Raw genomic sequence first — 26,005 nt, forward strand, 5'->3', positions numbered from 1 at the left:
AACAGGTTACTTTTAAAGACTGTATCTCTATGTTATGTTTTAAATCCCTCTCTACATCACAGACTACAGATGCTGTCATACAGCTGGAGTCAGGTTCCATCTGTGGGTCCTGCAGAGCAAGGATGGGAGCTATACATCACTGGATTCTTACAGATGAAGAGATGATGAACCAAGTGAGGGGTGAAAGAGGAAGGACTAAATGGACTTTTATCTTCTTGGCACCTCTGTATCTCAAAAGTCTTTTTTTCAAAAAATCTGTGTTCAAGGTGGATTTTCATTCAATCTGCATCCCTGCCTTCTGGCATCACCTTTCACCCCCATGTGCACAACCATTCCTCACTTGTTCCTGATTAATGCAGGCAGACTTGTAAGTGCAGATTAACCACAAACTAACTTTAACATTGGTGGATCATGATCATTCAGAGAACCGATTTCAAAAATAGTACCAAGTTCATGTCTCACATCCTGCCAAGGCTCATCAGAAGGCAGTATATGGGGAATTGAGAGCCAAGAAAATAACTGGCAGGCAGCCAAGTTCTCTGTCAAATGTCAGGCCTTAAAAGGAATGAGGAAAATAAATGCTCCATTCAGCCACTGGGTTTTTTCTCTTCTTTTAAAGAACCTCATGGGTAAATGTACAATACCAAAGGCACCAACACGCTACAAGTGGATGAACAAATCAATGTTATGAATATTTTTTATTGCAAAGTAAGTTTTAGGCAGTGTTTGTGTTGGAAGAAAAGCTTTCAAAACCAAGAAGAGTAAGAGAAAGGAAAAGCCCATCTCAAAATGAAAAAGAACCTTTGAACCAGTAGCAAAATAAGAAAAAAAATACAAATACCCATAATAGTTCATAATAATTTTAGAGTGTGATTCATGATGAGTAAAGGTACAACATGTAATATGCTTTTATTTCTTTGTTTTATTTTTTTTTTCCTTTTAAAAAAATTTTTATTGGAGTATAGTTGATTTAAAATGTTGTGTTAGTTTCAGGTATACAGCAAAGTGAATCAGTTATATATATATGTGTGTGTGTGTGTGTATAGGTTATTACAGAATATTGAGTAGAGTTCCCTGTGCTATACAGTAGGTCTTGTTAACTATTTTATATATAGTAGTGTGTATGTGTTAATTCCAAGCTCCCAATCTATCCCTCCCTGTCACCCTTCCCTGCTGGTAACCATTAGTTCATTCTCTAAGTCTGTGAGTCTGTTTCTGTTTTTTAAAATAAGTTCATTTAAATCATTTTGTATTAGATTCCATATATAATTGATATAATATGATATTTGTCTTTGTCTGACCTACTTCACATAGTATGATAATCTCTAGGTCCATCTATGTTGCTGCAAATGGCATTATTTCATTCTTTTTTATGGTGTAATATGGTTTTAAAAAAGAAAGAAGTCATATTGAGTTACGCTAATTAAGAGAAATTTCATGAAACCAATTTTTTTGTTTGATTGGTTTGTTTTTTGCTTTTTTGTTTGTTTGTTTATTTTTTGGGGGGTAGGATTTAATTAGTTGAAAAGAGGATTGAAATGGAGTGTGACCATTTCCAAAAGGAGGAATGGCATTAGCAATTGCCTGGTGTGGAATGTTTGCTATAAAGTGAGATATCAAACTTATCCTGCAGCTCTGAGTATTTTATGGGCAGCATTGCAAGACATAGAGGGAAAGTTCAATGAGAACTGGGTGCCATCTGAGGATTTTGTACTTAATTCCAAAGAAAAGGAGAGACTCCTAATGAAATGAAAGAGTTAATGTAACTGGAGTGAATGGCATCACTGGATAAAATGCATAGGAGTAAAGAGAGGCACGGTGCAGGACCAATTATTAGGAGGTAATTGCGACATCCTAGCTAATTATTACCACAATCTGACCAGGTATTTGCAAAAGGAATAGAAAGATAATTATAGAGGTAAGAGATATCTGAGGGATTTTAAACATAAGGTATCGGGGAGAAAAAGGAAGAATGTTATATTTCAGGGAGATATAAAGTCCAGGAAGAGAATATAAGAAAAGATGATGAATTTAACTGCATAAATTTGATGTGCTACCAGGAGAAGGTTGTTTCCCTTATATCTTTAATATTTTGAATGGGGAAATGAATAAACTAATGGATATTTATTCAACCCAAACTGAGGAGATATGTACCTGAAGATGTGTACTCAATTCTGGATAGCTAGCTTAGAGATATCTGCTGGTAATCTGCAGCATTTTCACAATAAAGAGACCAGGGTCATGAGAGAGGTAATCCTGCTATTATGTAGGAAGGGTCTGCCAATGTTTAACCCAGAGAAACAAAGTCTTGGGGAACAGGCATGGTCATAATCTTTAGTATTTTGAATGTACATAATGTAAACACCATACTTAAGATATTGTAATTGGCACAGTAATATTATTTGACATAAATTCCAAATTCAAACTTCTCCAATTATCCCAATAATGTTTTTTTAGAATATTAATTTTTCCCTCTCTTTTTCTCCCTAAGATTTAGAGGTAAAGAAACATCTACATGAAGGAATCAATTTCTAGCAATTGTATACATGTATGATTCAAAAAAAGTGTGACTTGGCTCTTAAGAAATCTAACAAGATCTCAGGCTGTCTTAATAGAGAAATATTAACGAAAGCAGTCACCCTGTTCTTTTCTGCCCTGGTTAGACCACAGCTGGAAACATGTGTGCAGTTGCAGATAGCTCATTTAGAGCCATCAATGATTATCTGGAGTGTGCTCAGAATAAAGGGATCAGGGTGATGTGAGATATGAAACCCTGCGTTGCACATGAGGGTTCTGGAGATATTTAGCCTCGGTAAGCAGAGGCTTGGGGAATAGCTGTGGACTTTAAGTATGCCAATGGCTACTGTTATAGGTTGAGCTAGAAGAACAGAGCATCAAGCCACAGAGAATTTTTCTTAAGCCTTAAAATTTAGTGAAATTTGCCCTGCTGACTTGAAAACTTGCTTTAGACTGGAGACCCGCTTTTTCTTCCAATTTCTCTATTTTAGAATGAGAATATCACCCTATCCTTACCCCAAGATGACATTTTGGAAGTAGATAACTTGTTTTCTAGGTTTCACTGGTTCATAGATGGAGAGGAGTTTTGCCCTGGGAAGACCCATACCCCAAATCTCACCCATTAGATAATATGTAGGTGAGATTTGGGATTTAGAGTTGATGCTGAAATGGGTTAAGAATTTGGGGACCGTTGAGATGGAGTGAATTGTATTTTGCATGTGGGAAGAACACAAATTTTTAGGGGTCACAGGACAGACTATTATGAGTTGAATTGTGTCTCTCCCAAAATATGTTAAAGTGCTAATCCTCTGAATATCAGAATGTGACCTTATTTGGAAATAAGGTCATTGCAGATATGATTAGTTGAGTTAAAATGAGTCATACTGGAGTAGAGTGGGTCACTAATCTAATATGACTGGTGTCCTTATAAGAAGATGCCATGTGAATACAGAGAGGCAGGAGAACACCTTGTTATGATGGAGAGAGAGACAAAAGATACAGAGCTGCACCCTAGGGAAGGCCACGATAGCCAGCAAACCACCAGAAGCTGTGAGAGAGGCAAGGAAGAATTTCTCTACAGGTTTCAGAGGCAGCTTGGCCCTCCTGACACGTTGATTTTGGACTTCTGGTCTCCAGAACTGTGGGACACTAAGTTTATGTTGCTTTAAAACACCCAACCTATGGTACTATGTTAAAGCAGCCCTGGGAAACTAATACAGGTACAATGCAGAAAAAAATAGATAAGGTTTATTCCTTGGGTTCCAGGAAAGAATAAAGAACCCATGAATGGAACTGAAAGGGAAACAGATATCAACTCAACATGAACAAGAACTTGCTGGTAGGTAAAGTCAACACAAAATGTAGTTGAGGGCTTAAGTAAGTCATAAATTCCCTACTATTAAATATATGCAAGTAGAATGAATCAGGAATACTGCAGAGTTGATTTATGCATCAAGTTAGACTGAATGATCTCCAATTCCAGAATTTTATGAATGTATGTTAAAGTCCTGCCAAAGAAAGGCTGGCAGCTGCCTTCCACCTTCTGCTTCAACGATAGATGCTGGTATATAATAGAATGGCATGCAGAGTTTGTAAGATTAAATCTAAGCTCGGCATTTACTAGCTATTCATCCTTAGGTAGGTTCCATAACCTCCCGAGCCTCAGTTTTCCACATGTTAGACAGGGATATTAACAATAATCATTTCATAGTGTTATTATGAAGATTAATAATTTAAATTGCTTAGAACAGGATATGGCACATAGTAAATACTATAGAAGTGTTGGTTGAGAATCTACTTGTTCTCACATTGCTTAGACATCATGCATTAACACTGTCCTCCCATCATTATCGTTCCTCACCTCCAAAATAGGGAGAATTGGGAGTCAAACTAGAATGGATTGCACTTTTTAAGTCTTGTTTTCTTTTCTAGATCCCAAATTGCACCATTTGGACCATTTATTGACCAAGGATCAGAAGTGTGATGTTTTTTGTCAATTTTCTCATAACAAGCCATGATAATGTGTTAGTCAACTGCTAAGATAGGTTTGTGTGTGTGTGTGTGTGTGTGTGTGTGTGTGTGAGCATTTCAAGCGTTTCTGAGAAATAAATGATTCAGCAGCAGAATTTTCAGATAATATAGACTATGATTTACCCTAATAAAGCGCACTTGAGTTTTTGGTACTTGTGTGCTGGAGTTAAAGGAAGATGTGAAGTTTTCACAATTAAATCCTCAGAAATTCAGGTATTTCATTAAATTTGCATCTGTTGGTGACTGAGGGTAATTTCAGCTTCAGAAGCTAGTAAAAGCATTTTTCAGCATATGAAAGTCATAATAAACTGGCGCATAATTGTCAAAAAGGAATCCTCACTCAGTGACTTAAATTTAACAAATGTGCTTTTATTTCTTCACTGCATAAGGTTACTAATCACTGCATCATTTGGGTGCATAAGCGACAGCTCTGACAGGGTAATGATACCCCAGGTAAATTCACAGTTCCTTTCAGTGAAGCAAACCCATCAATAGATGTGGGTAGCAGTGCTTACACCTATATAGTTCTGGAATCAGTGATTATGTAAACTTTGTATATCTCAGAGGGCGGACAGAGCATCAAAGAACTATGCGTTCTTTCCATAAAGAGAAGCTGAATGAGATAACAACTTTTACACAGGGAGATACACTGAAGGAAAGGGAGGAAGGCTTGGCTGAGAAAGTGTGTTTCATCTGAGCTGATGTTAAGAGACCATCAAGAGTAATAGAAAGGAGAGAGATTGAGTTTCTAGAATTTATATGTGCTTTTTTATATAACTTCTTCATTTTCACAAAAAAGGTAGCCAGTGTGGTGGAAAGACCAGCTCTTCACTTGGTGTATAAGCCCAGTTGTAACTGAGCCATTTGTCCTCAACAAGTTCTTGTGTCTCACTGACGTCATAATATATAAAACATTGGTAATGATAAATTCCCTTGGGATTGTCATTGAGGTTAAACGATCTAAGGATATGAACCATTCACTTCAGTATATGGCAATAGTAAGGACTTTTTTTGTTAACTTTGTCTTTAAGCCTCTTCATCTCTTAAATGTCCCAAAGGCAGAGTTTGGGAGCAGGTAGAGGTCAACGTCATGGATGAGGCAAACATTGCAGTTCATTGAAAACTAGCGAACTCCTAATTCATCTCAACTCAGTAAATATTTCTTGAGTATTTGCTGACCACCGAAGGAGTAGAACGATAAATCAAAGATTGCTCTTTAACTCCTGGAAAATGAAATTCAAAATCAAGTAAAAATAAACACAGCCTTATGATCCATTGAAAAATGTCTTGCAAGGTAAATGAACTGATTTTTAAGCATATATTCAGCATTCACACATATTGACCATTTTGGTGAAAACACAGGACAGCCTTAAATTATCTCCCTTGGCAATATTTATTTGTGGATTTGCAGGGGTACCAATTAGCTTGATGGTGTTCCCTCATCAATAGTTATTTTCTTTGTCTAGTCACTATCTTAGTCTGTCCAGCCTGCTGTAACTGAGTACCATGAACTGAGTGGCTAATAAAAAACAGAAGTTTTTTTCCTCACAGTTCTGGAGCCTGAGAAGTCCAAGATCATGACTGGCAGATTCAGTGGTCAGAGTCCATTTCCTGGTTCATAAACAGCAGCTTTTTTGCTGTATCCTCACATGGTGGAAGGGGCAAAAGATCTCTCTGGAGTTCCTTTTATAAGGACCTAATGCCCTTCATGAGGGCTCCACCTTCATGACCAAATCATTTACCAAAGACTCACCTCCTAATACCATCACATTGGGGGGGAGGATCTTTCTATTTTATTGAGGTATAATTGATTTACAATGTTGTGTTAATTACCGCAATACAACAAAGTGATTAAGTTATACATATATATACATTCTCTTTTTATATTCTTTTCCATTATGGTTTATTACAGGATATTGAATATAGTTCCCAGTGCTATACAGTAGGATCTTGTTGTTTATACATTCTATATATAATACTCTGCATCTGCTAACCCCAAACTCCCAGTCCATTCCTTCCCATGTCACCCACTTTGGCAACCACAAGTCTGTTCCTATGTCTATGAGCCTGTTTCTGTTTTGTAGAAAGGTTCATTTGCATCATACTTTAGATTCCACATATAACTGATATAATTTGGTATTCGTCTTTCTCTTTCTGACTTACTTCACTTAATATGATAATCTCTAGTTGCATCCATGTTGTTGGAAATGGCATTATTCCAGTATTTTTTATGGCTGAGTAATATTCCATTGTATATATGTACCACATCTTCTTTGAGGGGGGCGCTGTCAGGATCTTAACATATGAATTTCTGGGGAGCACAGACATTCAGTCCATAACAGTTACTATTCCTTTTTCTTTCCAAATTAGTTTGTGTGGCCGTGTGGAAGAACCACCACATGAGGACGGTGACCAATTACTTCATCGTCAACCTTTCTCTGGCTGACGTGTTCGTGACCATCACCTGCCTTCCAGCCACTTTAGTAGTGGACATCACTGAGACCTGGTTCTTTGGACAATCCCTCTGTAAAGTGATTCCTTATTTACAGGTAATTATTTTTCACACTTTTGGGGTTCAAACACAGAAACTACTGAGAAAGTAGAGTCATTTTCAATTATATTCATGGCCCTTTGGTAAACTACCTAGTAAGCTAAGAGAGAAATATACTTGCTTAAGGAACTGGTAAACTTAAGGAAAGTAATACCAGGTAAACAAGGTAAGTTCTGGGTAAAAATAAAGTGTCAGAATTCTCAAGTCATCAATAAATGTTGCACAAACCTTTTACCTTTTTGGTCTCTAATTTTCTGATTATAAAATAAGGAACTTGACCAAATTAATAATTCAGCCTTTTCCAGTCCAAGTAATTGAGGACTATCTGTTTTTATAAGTTGTCTCATTTACTACTGAGAAATCAAAAGCTATATGATCAAAGCAGTACAGGGAACAGGTTATAGTGCAGGTTTTGAATTAACCTACCAGGAATCTGGTAGAGAATCTTTGCAATCTCTATTCTGCCATTCACCTGTTGTATGCTATTGAGCCAAATATGTAAGCTCTTTGAGATTCACTTATTTTAAAAGATTAATAATTTTAATTATAGCTATCTCTTATGGTGGTTGGATTAGCTTACTTAGATAATTTATATGAACCATTTGGCATAGGGATTACTCTCTGGAAGACGATGACCTTATAAAAACATAGTACGTTCTCAGTAAACATCAGTCATGGTCATCAGAATTAGATGTTTTATTTTTCAGTTCTGAAAACAGCTTTCCTATAACTAGTTTCTCTACAAGAAATTAAGAACAAACACTTGCAGAGAATAATTTTCTGATTGATATTCTGATAGCTCTAAAATCTTTAAAAATTTTCCCAAGCTGGTGTCCAGAGCCACAGTTCTAAAAGACATGGATTTTCTTTAGCAATTGGACAGTGAGTGAAATGGTGACCACTCCCTACTGGTTCCCTTGACCACCCTCCATCCCCCGATATTTATTCCATCCAGGCTCCCAGTTGGTTTCATAAGATTTGGAGGAAATGACAATATGCTCCCAATAATGACAAGTTGGGACAGTTAGAACAATAGAATCTAGATACAGACCTTACGCTCTTCAGAAAATGGACTCAAAATGGATCATTGACCTAAACGTAAAATGCAAAACTATGAAACTCCCAGAAGATACCATAGAAGAAAACCTAGACGACCTTTGGTGTTTTGATGACTTTTTATATATAACACCAAAAGCCTGATGATTGAAATAAATCACTGATAAGCTGAATTCATTAAAATTAAAAACTGCTGCTCTGCAAAAGTCAATGTAAAGAGAATACGAAGACAAGGCACAGACTGGGAGAAAATATTTGCAAAAGACATGATGATAAGGAACTTTTATCTAAAATATACAGAGAGTTGTTAAAGCTCAACAGTATGGAAGCAAACAACCCAATTAAAATATGGGCCAAAGACCTTAACAGACACCTCACCAAAGAAGATATACAAGTAGCAAAGAAACATAGGAAAAGATGTCCCTCATCACATGTCATAAGCGAAATGCAAATTAAAATAATGAGATATCACTGCACACCTATTAGAATGGCCAAACTATGGAACACTGATAATACCAAAAGCTGGCAAGGATGTGGAGCAACAGGAATGCTCATTCATTGCTAGTAGGAATGCTGCAAAACGTTACAGCCACTTTGGAAGACTGATTATTTTTTTACAAATTTAAACATAGTCCCAACATATGATCCAGCAATTGCATTCCTGAAAATTTACATCCACACAACAACTTGCATGCAAATGTTTACAGCAGCTTTATCTATCATTACTAAAACTTGGAAGTAGCCATGATGTCCTTCAGTAGATGATTGGGTAAATAAACTGGGGTACAACCCGGTAATAGAATATTATTCAGTGATTAAAAGAAATGAGTTATCAAGCAATAAAAAGACATGGAGGGGGCTTCCCTGGTGGCGCAGTGGTTGAGAGTCTGCCTGCTGATGCAAGGGACATGGGTTCGTGCCCTGGTCCAGGAAGATCCCACATGCCGGGGAGCGACTGGGCCCATGAGCCATGGCCATTGAGCCTGCTCGCCTGGAGCCTGTGCTCCACAACAGGAGAGGCCACAACAGTGAGAGGCCCACATACCGCAAAAAAAAAAAGACATGGAGGAACATTAAATACTTATTACTAAGTGAAAGAAGCCAATCTGAGAAGGCTATGTACTGCATAATTCCAATAATATGACATTAGGAAAAAAGACAAAACTATGGAGATAGTAAAAAATATGAATGGTTGTCAGGAGTTGGAAGGGATGAACAGGCAAAGCACAGAGGATTTTTAAGGCAGTATAACGTAGGATATTATAATGTTGGATACATGTCCTTATACATTTGTCCAAATGTAAAACATCAAGAGTGTACTGATTATGGTGTGCCAATGTAAGTTCACCAATTATATCAAATGTACCACTATGGTGGGGGATGTTGATCATGCGGGAGGCTATGTGGGAACAGGGAGTATAGGGAAATCTTTGTACCTTCTCCTCAGTTTTGCTGTGGTCTTGAAAGTACTCCAAAACTGAAGTCTTGGGAAAAACAAAAGATGAGAGAGACCACAAATAGCTCATTATTAGAAATTATATAAATTAGGCTTTTGGATCTGAAATGTTACAAAGAGACCTTTACCTCAATAGTTCTTCAATGACTCATTATAAAAAGAAATAATACATTTTTAGGTCAGACTTTACTAATAGACTACTAAGTGGGAAATGCCATGAAAGTTATAAGCCTCATTGCAAGCATTAAGTTTAACTGCAAGGCTAGTTTTGTCAGTCATCTGAAAATCATGAGTGGGTTACAAAAATAAACTATAGCAAAATTTTTTGAGAGAAAGAGTACATTGAGCAACAGAGAAAAATGTCACCATAGAAAAAAATCACTAAGCAATGGGTCTTATGATTACGTGGAGACACTGGGAAAATCATAAATAGCAGAGAATTCTAATATGTCACCATTTCTGTGGTGCTTCCAGAAAGTTTTTTAAATTTCTCTTGGTTCCAGTAACCACCCAGGGGGAAATTTGGGGGATCTTCTTAAGTTTTAAGATGGCTTAAGTTGCCCAGAATCTTTTGTTGGCTGAGTTGTTCTCTCTGCAAACCAGAAGTTTCCCTGAAGGAGAGTGGGGTGATGGAGAGGGATGCATCACCCTGTAATATGTGCAGCCCTGCTCTAATGCACAGCAATACCTTCTTATAGACTAGGTATTCCAGATTCTCTTATGTGGATGCAAGGACAGATTGAAAGCAATGTGCAACCATGAATGAGGCAGGGCATGGTTCTCTCCTAATGTTCATTATGACAATATTCTTTCCAGCAGCACAACTTAACAAGTCTTACAGTTGAAAGAACATCTTCATCTCTTGATAGCTTCTATCTGCTTCTCTATAAAGTGTCCAGTTTAGTCAACTTGACTAAACAACAGAGGATCAACAGTTGATCCTCTTTGCCATAGATCAAGGACAAAACTATTGATAACCACAAGATCTGACCCATTCATTACCTCATTCAACATTACTTCTTGATGGAAAGTTGTAAATGCACAAAAATATTGAGGCACTGGTATAATTCACATCTCCAAATTCTCTCAATATTTATTGTTCATTTTCCATAAAATTTTCCCAAGTAGAAGGAATAGGACCAATGTGCAATAAGCCAATCATCTGAGTAGTTTTTTTTCCCTTAATGGTGACGTTCTGAAACCAATGGTCCCTCATATGATACTTATGTCCTACTGAGTATTTAAAAACATATACAAAACACCCAGCCAAATTTTAAGGTTATTTGGTTGCATTTAAGATTCTTTGGACATTTATTAATTTCCTATTATTTATATGTTCTTTTTCTTCTAAATACAATTCAATGCAACCTTTAGATTTATGAGTGGTATGCTGTAAGACTTCAGCAAACTCTCATCAATCTTAAAAATCTTACAAATATAATAAAACTTAGCTAAATAATTAAAATGTCCCTTTTATATCTTTAATCACTCCATAGGTCCACTACCAGTAACATTTATTGGGTTATTTGCTGAATAATTATCATGAATTTCTAGAAAAATATAAAATATTTCACTTTTCTTCTCACACATACAGGAGCAGTTGACTGCTTTTTCAGAATGACATTTTTTTGTAACTGCAGAAGAGGTTCTGCACAGGAAATGCCAGGAAAAGTAGAACCAAAGCCAACTGAGTTTTGGGTGTTGGGTGATGGGACAGGCTCCCTCACTCTCAGTCACACTTCTCCACCTTCCAATCCATTAATGCCTGTCATCCAAACTTGTGATTTGGCAAAATTTCCATTTCTACTTGTCATGGATCTCTGAGTCCCTTTTGTCACATTTATATGCTAGCATGAAACTGAGTCCTCTACCAAAGAAAGCTTCCCATGTTGCCCTGAACACAGGGTACTCATAGGATGGGTGCAAGATAAAGCACCGACAGCAAAAGAAAGTTCACATCATCTCACTTCACTCACAATGTTCATGATTCACACTACATTCATTTCTCAAATGATTTATTATCAAGCTGACTTGAGCTAATATCAAAATCTCAATGAAAAAGGCACCTTTAAGTGCACTGCTACAAGTGAAAAGCAGCAACAAAACTCTCATTTATAATCACTTATGATAAGGTGCAATTATATATCCCCTTCAAGAAAGTCATGTAAATTGGATGCTAAGTGTATACTAGAGTATATTATATACCAGCAGATGTAGTACTCAAACAGTAACTATTAAATCACTGATGGTCAATGGTCCATGCAATGGATTCTACTGCTAGATTAACTGAACCAGCATGTTCTCTCATGAGAAGGCGTTGCACCTTGGCTTACTGTTGGCACTGGACAGCCATCTCTCAAATGCACTGTTTTGAATTGATTATTACTATCTAACAGTAGAGGGAACTAATAGAAATGACTTCAGAATTTGAACCACACTACTTCTATCCCATTCAACCATGTTAATTAGAATTCATGAAAAATAAAACACTAGGTCTTGATGAGCATTTTACATTTCTAATTGCTAGAGAGCATAAATATAGCCCTGGCTCAGCAACTATGAAAGGGCAACTGTGCAGAGCTAGACGACCACTGTCTTTTTCCCAGGTTGGCAAGGGTATGGAAGGACCCTGGGTGTTTGACATATTCTCAGGGAAGAAATGGAAGTTGGAGGAGAAGAGGACAATTGAGAAAGAGGTGTGAATGCTCTCTGAGGCAGCACCAAGGAATGGCCAGGTGCCATCAACCAAGCCTTCTCTGGTAGAGTTCATCCCTTTAGGATTACACCTAAAATGAAATTATCCTCCAAGAATTTAGCATAGTTTACACCTTTATTTGTAATTTCTATGACTGCACTTCACCGAAAAGCAGTCTGTTCCTATTAAAAGCTAGAACTCCAAGCTCAGGAATAGAAGAGAATACTAATAGTATAATGACCATCATCATGTCATAATCATAATAAGGAATAACAAACACTTACACAGCATTTATATACCAGCCCTGGACTAGGTGTTTCACATCTCAACTGACAGTTCCTACAATTCCATGGACAGCTACGGTTATCAGGCATTCTCACACAGATGAGAAAACTGAGGCATAGAGAGGTTAAGTGACTTACCCAAGATCATGCATTTGGCAAGTGCAGTGGCGTACCTACCCAGGAAACCTGGTAGTGGAATTGACTCCAACCACACTCTGCTGCCTTTTCCAAAGAGAATCAAAAGAATCAGAGTTGGCAAGCATCTCATCCTATCATTTTACTCATTTAATAGAAAAACAAATGAACAGAAAATAACCCATCCACATTTTACCTACAGCTTTTAAGTAGGGGACCCATATTGTGCAGCTAGCTGGGAGGAGATGAGAATGGATATGTGGTCCTAATGCTTAACCCAGAGCCTTTCCTGCTGGGCTGGACCAGCCCTTAGATCCCTCTCACTCATCTGTACCTACAGTCAGTGCATCGACAAGGAAGGTCCTGATGTAAGAAGCAGAGAGACCTGCTCATTCACATTTTATGGGATCAGTACAACTAGGACAGAAAAATATAGAAAGATGACTGTGCCATGTATATTACCTTAGATTGAGGCTTATGACTATTCCTTAATTCAAAAAAAAATTTATTAAGCACGTCAAGCACTGCGTCAGGTACTGTTTTGTGAACACGACAGTCCCTCCTACCATTGGTCTTTGTTCCAAAAGAGAAGATAAACAGCAAATTAATGAATTAAACAAAATAATTGTACTATAAATGTTGAGAAGAAAATAAATAGATATCTGTAAAAGATATATCAGAAAAGAGCAAGAGGCTTGTTTTTAAAGAGAGAGTTTTGAGATAATTGATTTTGTCAGAACCAATGGTCCAATCATCCAGTATAGAATACACTAAATATAATTACATAAACTGATCATGTGGGGATAAGCATGCTTGACATGTTTCTTTACTATTTTCTTAAAGTTCCAAGTTAAAGTATTGTTTGTGGTGCTATTATATAGAAATCTGGATTGGGTGAACCTATTTGAATTTTAGAGGCAGGTTGCTTATTCCAGCAATGAGCAAACTATGGTAAGGAGATTCATATAGAGAATTATTTTTTATCGTGACTCATGCCTTTCTTTGAGTGTAACATGTTGGAAATGAACTAATGTACAAATAACCTTGATTATTTAAAAATAGGAAATGAGATACCTATAATTCAAAAGTACTAATTAAATGCAATTTCAACCAGATTCTTGTATGATAATTTAAAAGAAATACATGTCATTGTATTATTCTCTATAAGTGACAGAGAATTTTCCATTTCAGCCTAAACATATATATTTTACTATTTTTTCATTCCAAGATAAGATTTCCCCTATCAATATAAAAATTTCAAGACAAAATCATGATTGTCATTATTTAAAGAATGCCATATTATAGATTAAAACATTTAGCATAAAAAAAGGTTGCAAGGCTTGTATAGTACATTTTTATGTTTAACGGAAAAAAGGTATTCTTTTCCCTAATACATTTCTAATACTATTTTTTGGCAGAGTTTTTTCTTTTTTTAATAGAAAGCACTTGCGTGAAATGTTTTTTGACAACTTTGAATCTGGTTATCTGTGTGCCTATGTTTCTGATAGGGTAAAAGTACTGAGAGTGGTCCAGGTAACACCCGGTGCTCCCCTTGTACTACCTTCTTTTTTCCTCTCTAGACCGTGTCAGTGTCTGTGTCTGTCCTCACACTGAGCTGCATTGCCTTGGATCGGTGGTATGCGATTTGTCACCCTTTGATGTTTAAGAGCACAGCCAAGCGGGCCCGGAACAGCATCGTCATCATCTGGATCGTGTCCTGCATCATAATGATCCCTCAGGCCATCGTCATGGAGTGCAGCACCATGCTCCCTGGCTTAGCCAATAAAACCACTCTCTTTACAGTCTGTGATGAGCACTGGGGCGGTAAGTCCATTGTGGCCCTTGCATTTATATGACAGCTGCAAATTGAAAATCTAATTTGCATAGCCCTTGTAAAGCTGGTCTCGTGTATTTTATTGGCATTTGTTAATATCATTTATTTTATAACATGGTAGAACATAGTATTGTCTCAGGTGTCAGGTTCCCTAATGGGCTTCAAATACAACTGGACTTTTCATTTTAAAACCATGTCTGGCCTGGGAACATGGATGTCTTGCCCGTGGGCCTATGCTGTTCTCTGAGTCAGATTAGCTACACACGTTTTCTCTATTCATAATATAGTAAACTGATACATTTTATCACTGGCATAATTATTTTCTGACTTAAGAATTACACTAATTATGAAATTATGAATCTTTTTTGGTTTCCCATCTGATATGTTCAGTGGTTAAATTTAAACAATCAAGTTAGGAGGCCTTATGCTCCTTTGGTTCAAAACTCTCAGCAACAGTCTTTGAGGTTTTCCTGTAATAGTGGAAATACCTTTATCAATGCCTAGCGGTGGCACAAATCTGGACACAGCAAAGAATGAAAGAAAATAAAATAATCCTGCATTTCAACACTAGTTACAAAATTATCACACGGAATTTAAAGGAAACAATCTGTTCTCTTCTGGCTAAGTATATTACAATGGCTCATATTTAAACTGTAAACATTAGGAAAGCATTTGTTTACTGGAAAGATGTATCAACAGATGCAGTGCACGCCAAGGATTGTTCATGGACCTGGTATTTTCAAGCATATGAATCTCTGAATTCATGTTAATTCCTACCTTGATTCTTTTATTGGAACACTGAAAAGAGGAAAATCAGGAACTGAAAAATTAGGCATATGTTTTCACTGCAGCAAGATAAAACTCAAAAGACACTGAGATTATTCCATATGTTATCCAAAGACCTATAATAATTAAAATTTCAAATTTTGCTTTATCTATTACTGTAAATATTAAATACTCCTTTTAAAAATTGAGATTTATCCTTCCTTTCAATTGCAATTCTTTTGCTGTATTTCTTTCTGTATCTTCTTCAGTTTTTCCCAAGTTTCCCCATTAACAATGAAGACAAAACCAAAATGAGTAGAAAGTTCCAGAATGATAGAAATATTTCTTAAGTGTCTTCGGTCCCATTTATTTAATGTTCAAACAACATCTTGAGTACTTAGGATATGCCAGAAATTGTGCCAACCTGAAGAGAAATAGACTCGGCCCAAGGGAACCTGTTGTATATAATGAGGCTGAAATGCAAATAAATAAAGGTTTATAGTGTGATTAGTATTTTAATATACTTATATACAAAGTGCTAGGAGCACAAGTGAGAGGACAGACTCAGTCCTGACCATGTGAACAAAAGTTTATAAGGACCTGCTAACATTTCAGCAAAGCATTAAAGATGAGCAGGGAGGAAGCTCAAGGGGCAGTTCACTTGCTCAGGGTTTGAACTCTGTTCTCTCAGAATGAACTTGTTTTGCCTTTTATTTGACTATGCCTTAATGTTTAAGTATCTCACTTATTTTCAGTTTAAGAAAGACTTTAAAAATGTGGAGATTCACTAGCATGAGTGTGATTCTCTTTCAATGTACAATTTAATAATTTGGCCAATTAAATGATGATAATCTACCAAAAAAAAAAAAAAATGAGCAGGGCTTTTCCAGACAAGGAAGAGGGAAAAGGGTGTCCTAGGAAGCAGGAAAACTCACACAATGGGCACCATTCCTTGAAGAAGAAAGGAAGAGAGTCCAAACTTGTAGCTTCTGGAATGCAGTCTAAAGAACTGTGTTTGGGAAAAGGTGGGCTGGGAGCCAAATATGACATATCTCTTATTATTATCTAATTCCTATGCAATGAGTTATATTTGGAAAAGAGCCTAAAGATCTCTTGATCAGAATGCTTTAGTTAATCATGATGAAACTGAATCATAAATTAAATTATTTACTCAATATTATGAAGCACATTTAAATATAAGTGTTACCAAACCCGGGTTTGGCTGCTCGTCACTCAGAAGTCAATACTCGAGAGGCAAGTGTCAGTAGAAAGGAAAGGTGTGTTAATCAGAAAAGCTGGCAATCTGGGGAGAAGGTGAACTCATGTCCTGAGACCACCTCCAAAGATTCTGCTCAGCCCTGACAGTTTTTGAAGGGAAAAAACGGGGAAGAATCTCAGTGAATCATCTAGGCAGGAGTTTGGATTCTGCATCATTCTCCATTGAGTGTAGGCTGGCTGACTCTCTTCTTTGTCTTGCCCATGTGGGCTGCCTGCAGGATTGCTAAGGGGGCTGTTGGGGGTAGAGAGCTAGTCATTCTTTATTTAATTCTTCATTCTTACTTCTTTTAATCTAGGTAAATAATCCATAGGTTAGACAAGGCACCATGTGCATTCAGGAGAGCATAAGTCAGGAGTTAGTTTCAATTGCCTAGTGATCTCATTCCTATAATTAGATTCTTTTACGGTTAGAGGGGAACAGAAATGGGCAAACAGGAAAGGTGCAAAAGAGCTGCTTTCAGAAGCTTCCAACTCACAAGCTGGGATTCTTTAAGTTTACAGAGATGGTGATTAGATTAAAATTCCCACCTATTATTCAATATGTGTCAGTAGTATTTTCTCTAAAGTATTTGGGTAATTAATTTCATTTATAAGTCTGTGGACTGATTTTATAAACTTGTCCTTTTTGTAGTGTTGCCCTGAATGATCAAGTTGCATTAACTCCCATGAGCAAAAGGATTGCAGAACTAGGGAATCCTGTTAGTCATCATGATTAAGTGAATAGCTGCATCATTTTCTAATTAACTTTGAGCAACAGATATAAATATATAAAAGGCATCCCAACCTCTCACATTTTATTACTTAACTATAGAAGGGATATTTTCCTTAAAAAAAGAAATTATTGTCAAATACCTAAAAATCTAAACTCAGTCTTCAGAAGTCATTTAGGAAAGCTATTTGAAAGTGATTTTATATTAGCGTAAAATTACTTAAAATGATTTTAAAAGCTAAGTGATACTGAATTGAGTTGATCATCTACAAAATCAAGCAATAAAATCTGTGAAATTAGTTTTTCGTATATTAAATGAAATTATCAATAACTTCATGTTCTTAAGAAGAATATGAAAAAATAAAAGCAGGTTCTTATTATTCTGCTCATTAGACATTTAGTTTATTTTAATGATTTTTACATTAGCATAAGCTTTGTTAATATAAGCTATTTATAAATCTAGGTTTAACTTAAAATTTTAAAGCTTGGACATGTATGTGATAGTCACAACTTAAAATCACCATAGAAAATTATATTTTACAGGGTTAGCTCTCTAAAGTTCAAACATTTTGAAAGTCCATTTAGTCCCATTTTAAAAAAATTTGTTGTGAAATATCTTTTATTTGCTATTAACTCATAAACTGATTTCTTATCTTTATCCTAAGTTAAATCAATGATTTGGTTATAAAAGTAAACAGAGATATCATTATGGTCCTACAACCAATATTACAATGTGGAAAGAGTCAGTAAACTATGTGGTCACTTGATTCATATCTATCAAATAACTTTTGGGAAAGTCTTGTAAATGTCTCACTCATGGTGCAAAATAACTGAGAACTCCGTCTTACTGGAAATAAGACCACAAATATGTAATATTTTATGGATACATTACTTCTGCAACTCATTATGTTGATCATTGCCTATGGCTTGTTCAAAAAAAGACCACAAACTGTTCAGTTCTTGGCAGACACACTTGACACTCAAAAACAAATAAAATGTGTTAATATTTATTTTAATGATGTTTAAATTATGTTTTTGTGTATGCTCACTGTTTGCATCAATCACATCCATTCACACTTCTGAAAGTTTAAAATTCTTCCAGAATTATAACCATACTTTCTTGATTGCTTGGTTTGTAAATGCATAGTTTCACAGGATAGATCCTATTGGAAGAAATTAACTGTCTTTTCCCACTCAATCCAAGATATGTTTTACTAGTAATTCATTCAACTTTTAATGAGCATGTACTGTTTGTCAAACATTGTTTTGGATGCCAGGGATTTATAATCTCCCTCCTCTTGGATTGTACTGCCAAATTACTCTTTGGTGGTCTGAAAAATAATAATAATAGTGGAGCCCTTCCTTATATTCAAGCTAATTATGGTATCTGGCCTATTATGAGACTTGGAAAGTATGTACATATGTCTGTTTATTAATAGGAACATTTATTGAAAACACTTATTAAGGAGAAGATAATAAAATATATTACAGATTCAGATAAACTTTTATGGACACATGAACTTGGAAAGGACTCTCCAAATTGAATATTTGGAAAATTATATTTAATTTAATTTTCCATTGAATCCTTGAGAGGTGTAACATGAAGGAGAAAATGTTTGTCATTTTTAGGTAATTATATTAACATGTTCACTCAACAATGGGCCTTAACTCACCTAAGAGAAGTTAAGCTTTATCTATTTAATACCTGACATTTTTCTTTAATCTCTGATTTCAAAGACTAAAGAAAGATCCATATTTGCTCCTTATTTGTTGGTTTGATATACATACAAGAATGTATGCAGATTATGCCTATTCATCCATTGAGTAGAGACATGAAATTTTAACGGTTGTCAATCTTTAAAATGCTGTTTTCTAATTTAGGGAATGCTTAAGTGAACAAATTTCATGTAGCTACTGTCTAGACATGTGTTTTAAAATATATTAAAAATATTGCTTATCAAGTGTAGAGAAACTTCAAAGATAGTTTCAACACATATAATTTAAACTTTCAATGGCATTTCTGGGTTTTCGATTAGCTTAGACTCTAAGCATGAAATGAGGAATCTAAGACGATCATGTTTCCCCAATTATCTATAATAATCTCTTTATTAAAACAATCTATCTTAGCCTGCAAGTGTAATTTTGCTTGATCAATTTTTCTCTATGTTGGTGTTCATTATCATAATATGCATTTACCAGCCAATTACATATTTTTCTAACTATTTATAAATATACCGGTTGCAGAATGAGCTTTCTTTCCCGTCTAAAACTCCAGACTGTTATCACAGCGATGGTATCCATCTCTGCAGTTTAAAAATAAATGACCTACCAAATCTACCTTTCTCCACTCACTCAATTTAATTGTCTGATGCAGACATCAGGGATTCACAGGTATGTAAGCTTTAAAGGTATATTTTTTTTTGTGGGAAGCTTATAGGACATTTTCTTCAAAACAAATAGAAGTTCAAAGCCACTCAGGTGCCTGGGAAGTGCCGAGGTCACTCTCCAGCTCCTTTGAAATTGGCTCTGCAAATGCTGCATGGCACTTTGAATGCTGTGGCACTTCAAAGGGAAAGGCTGTTTGCTATTCCTCCAGTCAGGCTGCTCAGATTCTATCACTTTTTATGTAACTGGCTTGTTTTGCAGGATAAACTTGAAAGGAAGTTAGAAACTGAAGCTGATGAGCTAGATGTGAGCCACCTGGGCCCCAGAGAAGCTAAAAATGACACATCAAATTGGTCTTTTAGACCTCCTGGTAGCACACACACCCTGCTGTGTGCTCTAAAGATTGTAGTGGAGAAAAACATCTGTCTGAGAAAGAAGACAGTTTTAGGAGTAAAAGTAAGAAGAATATTAAACTCTAGAAGACAAGACTATGAAATCAATACTGTGGAGGATATGTTGACTTACTAGAACATATACAAAATTCCTCTCTAAGTAAGTTGTGCATGTGTGTTAATGCATGCACTTTTAATAAAAATGAGATTTTTAGGGTTCTTTAAACTTAGATATCAAACCAATATGGGTATTTTCTTTTTTTGATATCCATCTTACTTATCAGGGATAAGCACATATCAGATTGTAGTGATTGCTTATTTATCATTAATTCTATGTGCACAGGTAATACGTATCACATATTGATATGAGGATATGTTGATATGTTGAAAATATATTCAGTAAGAATTCAATGAATGTTCAATAATTGTTATCAGTCATTATGGTCATTGTCATAACTATTATTGGTTAATTCTCAGTATAAATTGCTCTTACCACGTTTGACCACATAACCGAGTCTTCATGCTTCTACATATTTTCTGAAGTAATGAAAATAATAAAATCCATGAAAGTGATAGCATTATCCTTCCATAACAGTGTAGAACAAATCCCATTGCCAATATCAAAGTCAAAATAAGTTATGTAATTTTTAGAATTTTTTAAAAAAACCTTTGTTTTATTAGCATTTAGTTAGAATTGTATCAAATTATTGGCATTTAATGTCTATGGTATCCATTTAGGATATATTGTTTCTTGTTTTACATTTAAGTAAAAGTAGCTTGATCAGTGTGATATATTCAAATACTAGTTAAAGGGAAATATCCCTTAAAGTGTTTTAAAAGTCAGTAATGGATATATTTTAGAAAAATTAAAAATTAATATTAAGCCACAGTGCCAATTGATTGACTCCTTATAAATGCCCTAATCCGTGATATGTATTACCTGTGCACATAGAATTAATGACAAATAAGCAATCACTACAATCCTATATGTGCTTATGCCTGATAAGTAAGATGGATATCAAAAAAAGAAAATACCCATATTGGTTTGAAATCTAACTTTAAAGAACCCTAAAAATCTCATTTTTATTAAAAGTACATGCATTAACACACATGCACAACTTACTTAAAGAGGAATTTTGTATATGTCCTAGTAGGTCAATAAAAATAATCATTATCAAATGTTTGCTGTTTTATTTTTCCAAAAACTTTCCGAATTCATATTTGGAGATACAACTGGGAATATTTTCTCATCTCTCAAGAGAGAAATGAAGAGGAATCAACTTAGTTTACTGTCTTTTTCCATTTTAACAAAAGCATTAGCAATTAAGTTTTGATTGAGTAATGTCCTTCCTTGCAAATCCAAGTATAGGACAATCCAAATTAATTTTTATTGATTAAACAGATGTAATTAAGAGAAAAAAAGGCTTTTTGATAAATGAACACTTGACTGGAAAGACTGTAGTAACACAAATTAAGAAATGGCTAATTGTTCTTCCTCTCTGAGTAGATTACATGACATTAAGATTTTGCATTTAGTACTTAAATGTAAGTAGTTAATATTATAAATCATTTTTCCCTTTTGTGTATATAACATAACAGTAAAATCATATAGAAGGTAATTTTGAAGGCAAAACATTGACAGATGTACTTTTAAAAAGTCTATGAATTATAATATTTTATTATTTTAACTTTCATTCCAGGTGAAATTTACCCCAAGATGTATCACATCTGTTTCTTTCTGGTGACCTACATGGCACCACTGTGTCTTATGGTGTTGGCCTATCTGCAAATATTTCGTAAACTCTGGTGCCGACAGGTAAGTAATTTCAAATAACTTTCTTGTGTTTTCCTTAGGATGTCCTTAAAAACAAAATTTAAGACTGAATTGAACCAATATGATATGCTTAGCAAAGGATTGTGTGTTCTTCTAAAATAATGAGGCCTTAGTCATGAACATATGTCTAGGCATTTTTTAGGGTGATATTTAAGGAATGTTATTTATGAACTGCCTTAATGACTAAATTTTAAACCTCTGTGATGAATCGACTTGATTTTTGTCTAGGAATAATATTGTAAATTTTACTTTTTATGAGCAATAACAAATAAAAATTCCTTTAAAGTTTCCTGAGACTGTAAGTAAAGATGTATGTAATACATTTTTGATGAGATGTATGTAATGCATTTTTATTATAGGGTTAAATCTCCAACTTCAAAGATCTTATTTTTTTTTTCAGAACAATAGAAGAGTCAGGCAGAATTGAGAATTTTAAAAATTGTTTATGCTAATTTGTACTGAAATGTTAGATAATTTTGCTATGTATTCATTCACTCATTTATTAACTCAGTGAATGTATTCATTCACTCAGTTATTCATTCATCAAATATTTATATTACTTTTGCATGCATGTCTGATAAAAAGCTAAATGTTCTAGTCTGTGTCACTGGTGAATTCATAGTCTAGAGGAAAGAAACAGTTCCAGGGCAAAAATCACCTTAAAAAATATAAGCAAAGGGGATCAGAGAAAAGCTTAGTGGAGGTGGATCTAATTCAGACCAGGAGACATTTAAGCTGAATCATGATGACTCTAAGGAAATCGACGAACATGTAAAGGTACAGACAAAGAATATAACTCAGCTTCTTGTACTTGTATCCTAAAATGCCACATTTCTCAGAAATGTATCTCTTTTTTCCTACATTTATTGCCAGTATTTTGAGCTTATCAGGCTTGTGGAAAGCCACACACTTAGTCTGTTTGTTCTGACATATTTTATCCAACTGAAAGAATTTACTGGGCCACTTTACTCATTTAAAGGATTTCATAAACGTTTTATTTGGTTTTTGTCTGAGGATGAGTCTTAATCTTGGGTCTTCTTCAACCCTTGTTATTCAAAGCGATTTTCAAGATCATCTTTTACTTCTTGTATATGAGCAACGGTTGTGTTTTTCAACCCCGTATGTCTCATAATTCCAAATGTTTTCCTTTCCTCTATTTTTGTAAAGAAGTCACTTCTTTTCTGACCTTATAAATGCATTCTGTTCCCCAGTCTTTGTAACTAGAATGACAAATGTGTATCACTGTAAACCATGAGTGGTGATTTTCCACATCGTAGGGATAGTTTCCTTAACAATCTCCACCTGGCCAGTGGGAGTGAATGACCAGAACTGATATAATACAGAAGTCCAAAACACAGACTCAAGGTCCTGACTGCATGAGTTTAAATTCTAACCCTGCCATTTAACAGATGTGGCAGTTTTGTCAATTACTTAAATTTCTGTGCCAAGCAGGGGTGCATAGCATCTACCTCACACTTATTAGATGAATTAATTCAAGTGCCTCAAGCATGGAAAGTGCTCATTAAATAAAATACCATAATAGTATATGCTGTTATTTAGCCTTTCACCTCATTCTGCTTATATTTCTAAAATAATAAGCATGTGTTGAATTGATGTTTGTGACTACTTTCTTAGATAGATCTCTTTCATAGTACTTTTAAGTAACATGAAAATGACTTTTTATTTGTCTGTCTGTTCTAATTTACTAAGATGGAGACAGTACACACTAGCCTTGATCTTGTAGCCCTTCACCTAGTACATGCATAGCACATATCAGTTGCTTGATAAATACTTTATAAGAAAAAATTGAGTGGAAGAATAAAAGAAAGTGCTGGGAAAGTTTAAATAGAAGAGGAAAGAGAGGAATCCATTGCTCAGTTACTCAGAACAAAGTTCACAGAAAAATTAGAATTTGAAAAATTCTTGAAGAAGATAAAACTTTGATGAGCATGTAGGCATAAAGATAGTTTAGATTGATATTTTGACTAAGAATATTCAGTGTTGAGTGCATTTCCTACTTCCATATTTTTACTGGGTAGTGTGCATTAAACATAAGAAATGCTTATATTTGCTTATTCATTTATTTACAGAATGACATAACTTTAAAATTTCTTGTGTGTACATAAATCTGTCTTGTTCATCATCATCTTCCCAACACTTAACATGTTACCTTGCACAAAAAAGTATACAAAATTGTTTGTTAAATAATTAAATAACTACCAAATCTCAACCAGTTTACTTCTTCATTATTTAAGCTTATAGTGCTCCATTTCTCAAACTCTGAAGTAAGCTCAAAATTGTATTGCAGGTTTAGAAATAATCCACATTCTTTTGATGAATTGTCCTGGTTAGTACAAGCCACATGATCCAGAAGATTTGCAGTAAAATGCTTGGGCTGTGAAACTAAAAACCTTTACAAACAGATTGCAATAGAAAACAGCAAGTTCATCTGAGTTCACTTTAGCAGCCACAATAAAGTAAATTAACCCCAAATGATGATTACGTAGAATTCTGCTTGAGCAACTATCAAATTCCAACTGTTAATGTCTCTAAACAGAGTTCCAAGGCATTATGTATGCCATAGTCTACATCAAGTGAGCCATCAAACAGAGGGCCTGTCTTATTTGCTTAAAATTACAGAGATGCAGGGAATCTGTTACATTCTTTGAAATATCTAAGTGTAAGATTATTAATGAGCAAAATGTCTGTCCTTGTCTGACTTTCTCAAGAATTTTAAACCTATGTTAGTGCAAATTCATTAGTCTCATGCACAGTGAGGTGAAACAAACCGAAACTTTGGAGTTTGGAGCAGAGAAAGTTTATGGCAAGGCCATGGAAGGAGACGGGTGGCTCATGGCCTACAAAGCCCCTGATCTCCCTGAAGCAAAACATTTTTAAAAGCCAGGTGAGGGAGGGATGTCGCAGTGTATGTGATCAGCTCATGTACAATTCTCTGATTGGCTGATGGTGAGGTAACAGGGTGGTGTCACAAAGCTTAACATTACAGTCCTTATCCATAGACTCCAGGAGGCCTGGGGCTATGTGCTCATGATTATCAAGTAGTTAACTTCTTCCATTTGGTGGGGGTTTTTCACATCTGTAAAACAACTCAGGATATGGGGGAAAGGCCTGTCCCTAAAAGGCCCCATAGGGTCCTGCTTGGTTACAATGAAAAGAATTATCCAATGTTTTGCTCTAATCAAAGACTTAAATATTCTCTTTGTTTGACAATGTGTCTCAGAGAACTCATTCAGTCTGGAAATTCTACAGGATCTTCTCTAGAACTCCTCTTTTTAAGGCTCACTAAATCTTAACACTTGTGTACCTGACAGAATTTTTTCAGTTCTAACTCTCAAATAATTCAACACTTCAATCTTACTCATTATATGAACTCACATTAATTCATTCCACAAATATTTATTGACCACCTACTATGTGTCTGGGACTGTGTGAGGAGCTGGGGATGAACTGTACTGATACTTGAGTCTGGAACTAAATTTCAATTTTCCAAAGACTAAAACTTTGAAAGAACTTCCTTGTTCCAATTTTTATCACATTCTCATCTACTGCCATTTATTCTTCAACATTCTTCAAAAAGAACTTAAAATAATTAACATTAGATGATAACAAGTCAGTTTAGTATGAGAAAATAAACAGCAAATTGTAATTGCAGAGGCAGAATCAAATGGCAGTAACACAAGTTCACACAGAGAGATAAAAGTAACTATGTAGGTAAATATAAAAGAGAGTATAAATATATTTTTGTTTGAAATTCTTTTCTTCTCCTATTTGACTTGAGATAACATTGTAAAGTAATAATTATAAAACTGTGAATCTTCATCTTATAATGTATAAAGATGTAATTCAAAGAAAGGAGGAGGGAATGAAGCTATATTGAAGCAAAGATTTTGTATACTATTGAAATTAAGTTGGCATTAATCTAAACAGATTAAGTTGTTAATTATAATCCTCAGGGCAACCACTAAAAAAATAATTCAAAAAAAATGTAGCAAAAAAACAACAACAGAAATAAAATGCTATACTAGAAAATATCTGTTTAGCACAAAATAAAGAAGCAATGGA

The 26,005-nt window shown here is 35.2% G+C and overlaps 1 protein-coding gene across 2 annotated transcripts in view; it reads left to right on the forward strand.

Moving 5' to 3' along the window:
- The window catches only part of HCRTR2 (hypocretin receptor 2), a 116,230-nt gene that overhangs the window by 75,665 nt on the left and 14,560 nt on the right, over positions 1–26,005 (forward strand). For both annotated transcript variants that reach the window (XM_024754699.1, XM_024754698.1), the window contains exons 2-4: positions 6,919–7,097; positions 14,306–14,549; positions 21,789–21,904. In XM_024754699.1, coding sequence (XP_024610467.1) covers positions 6,919–7,097; positions 14,306–14,549; positions 21,789–21,904 — 539 coding nt within the window. The remainder of the gene's footprint in view (positions 1–6,918; positions 7,098–14,305; positions 14,550–21,788; positions 21,905–26,005) is intronic.

Source organism: Neophocaena asiaeorientalis, unplaced genomic scaffold (genome assembly GCF_003031525.2).
Source record: "Neophocaena asiaeorientalis asiaeorientalis breed wild unplaced genomic scaffold, Neophocaena_asiaeorientalis_V1.1 scaffold319, whole genome shotgun sequence".
NCBI classification, from domain to species: Eukaryota; Metazoa; Chordata; class Mammalia; order Artiodactyla; family Phocoenidae; genus Neophocaena; species Neophocaena asiaeorientalis.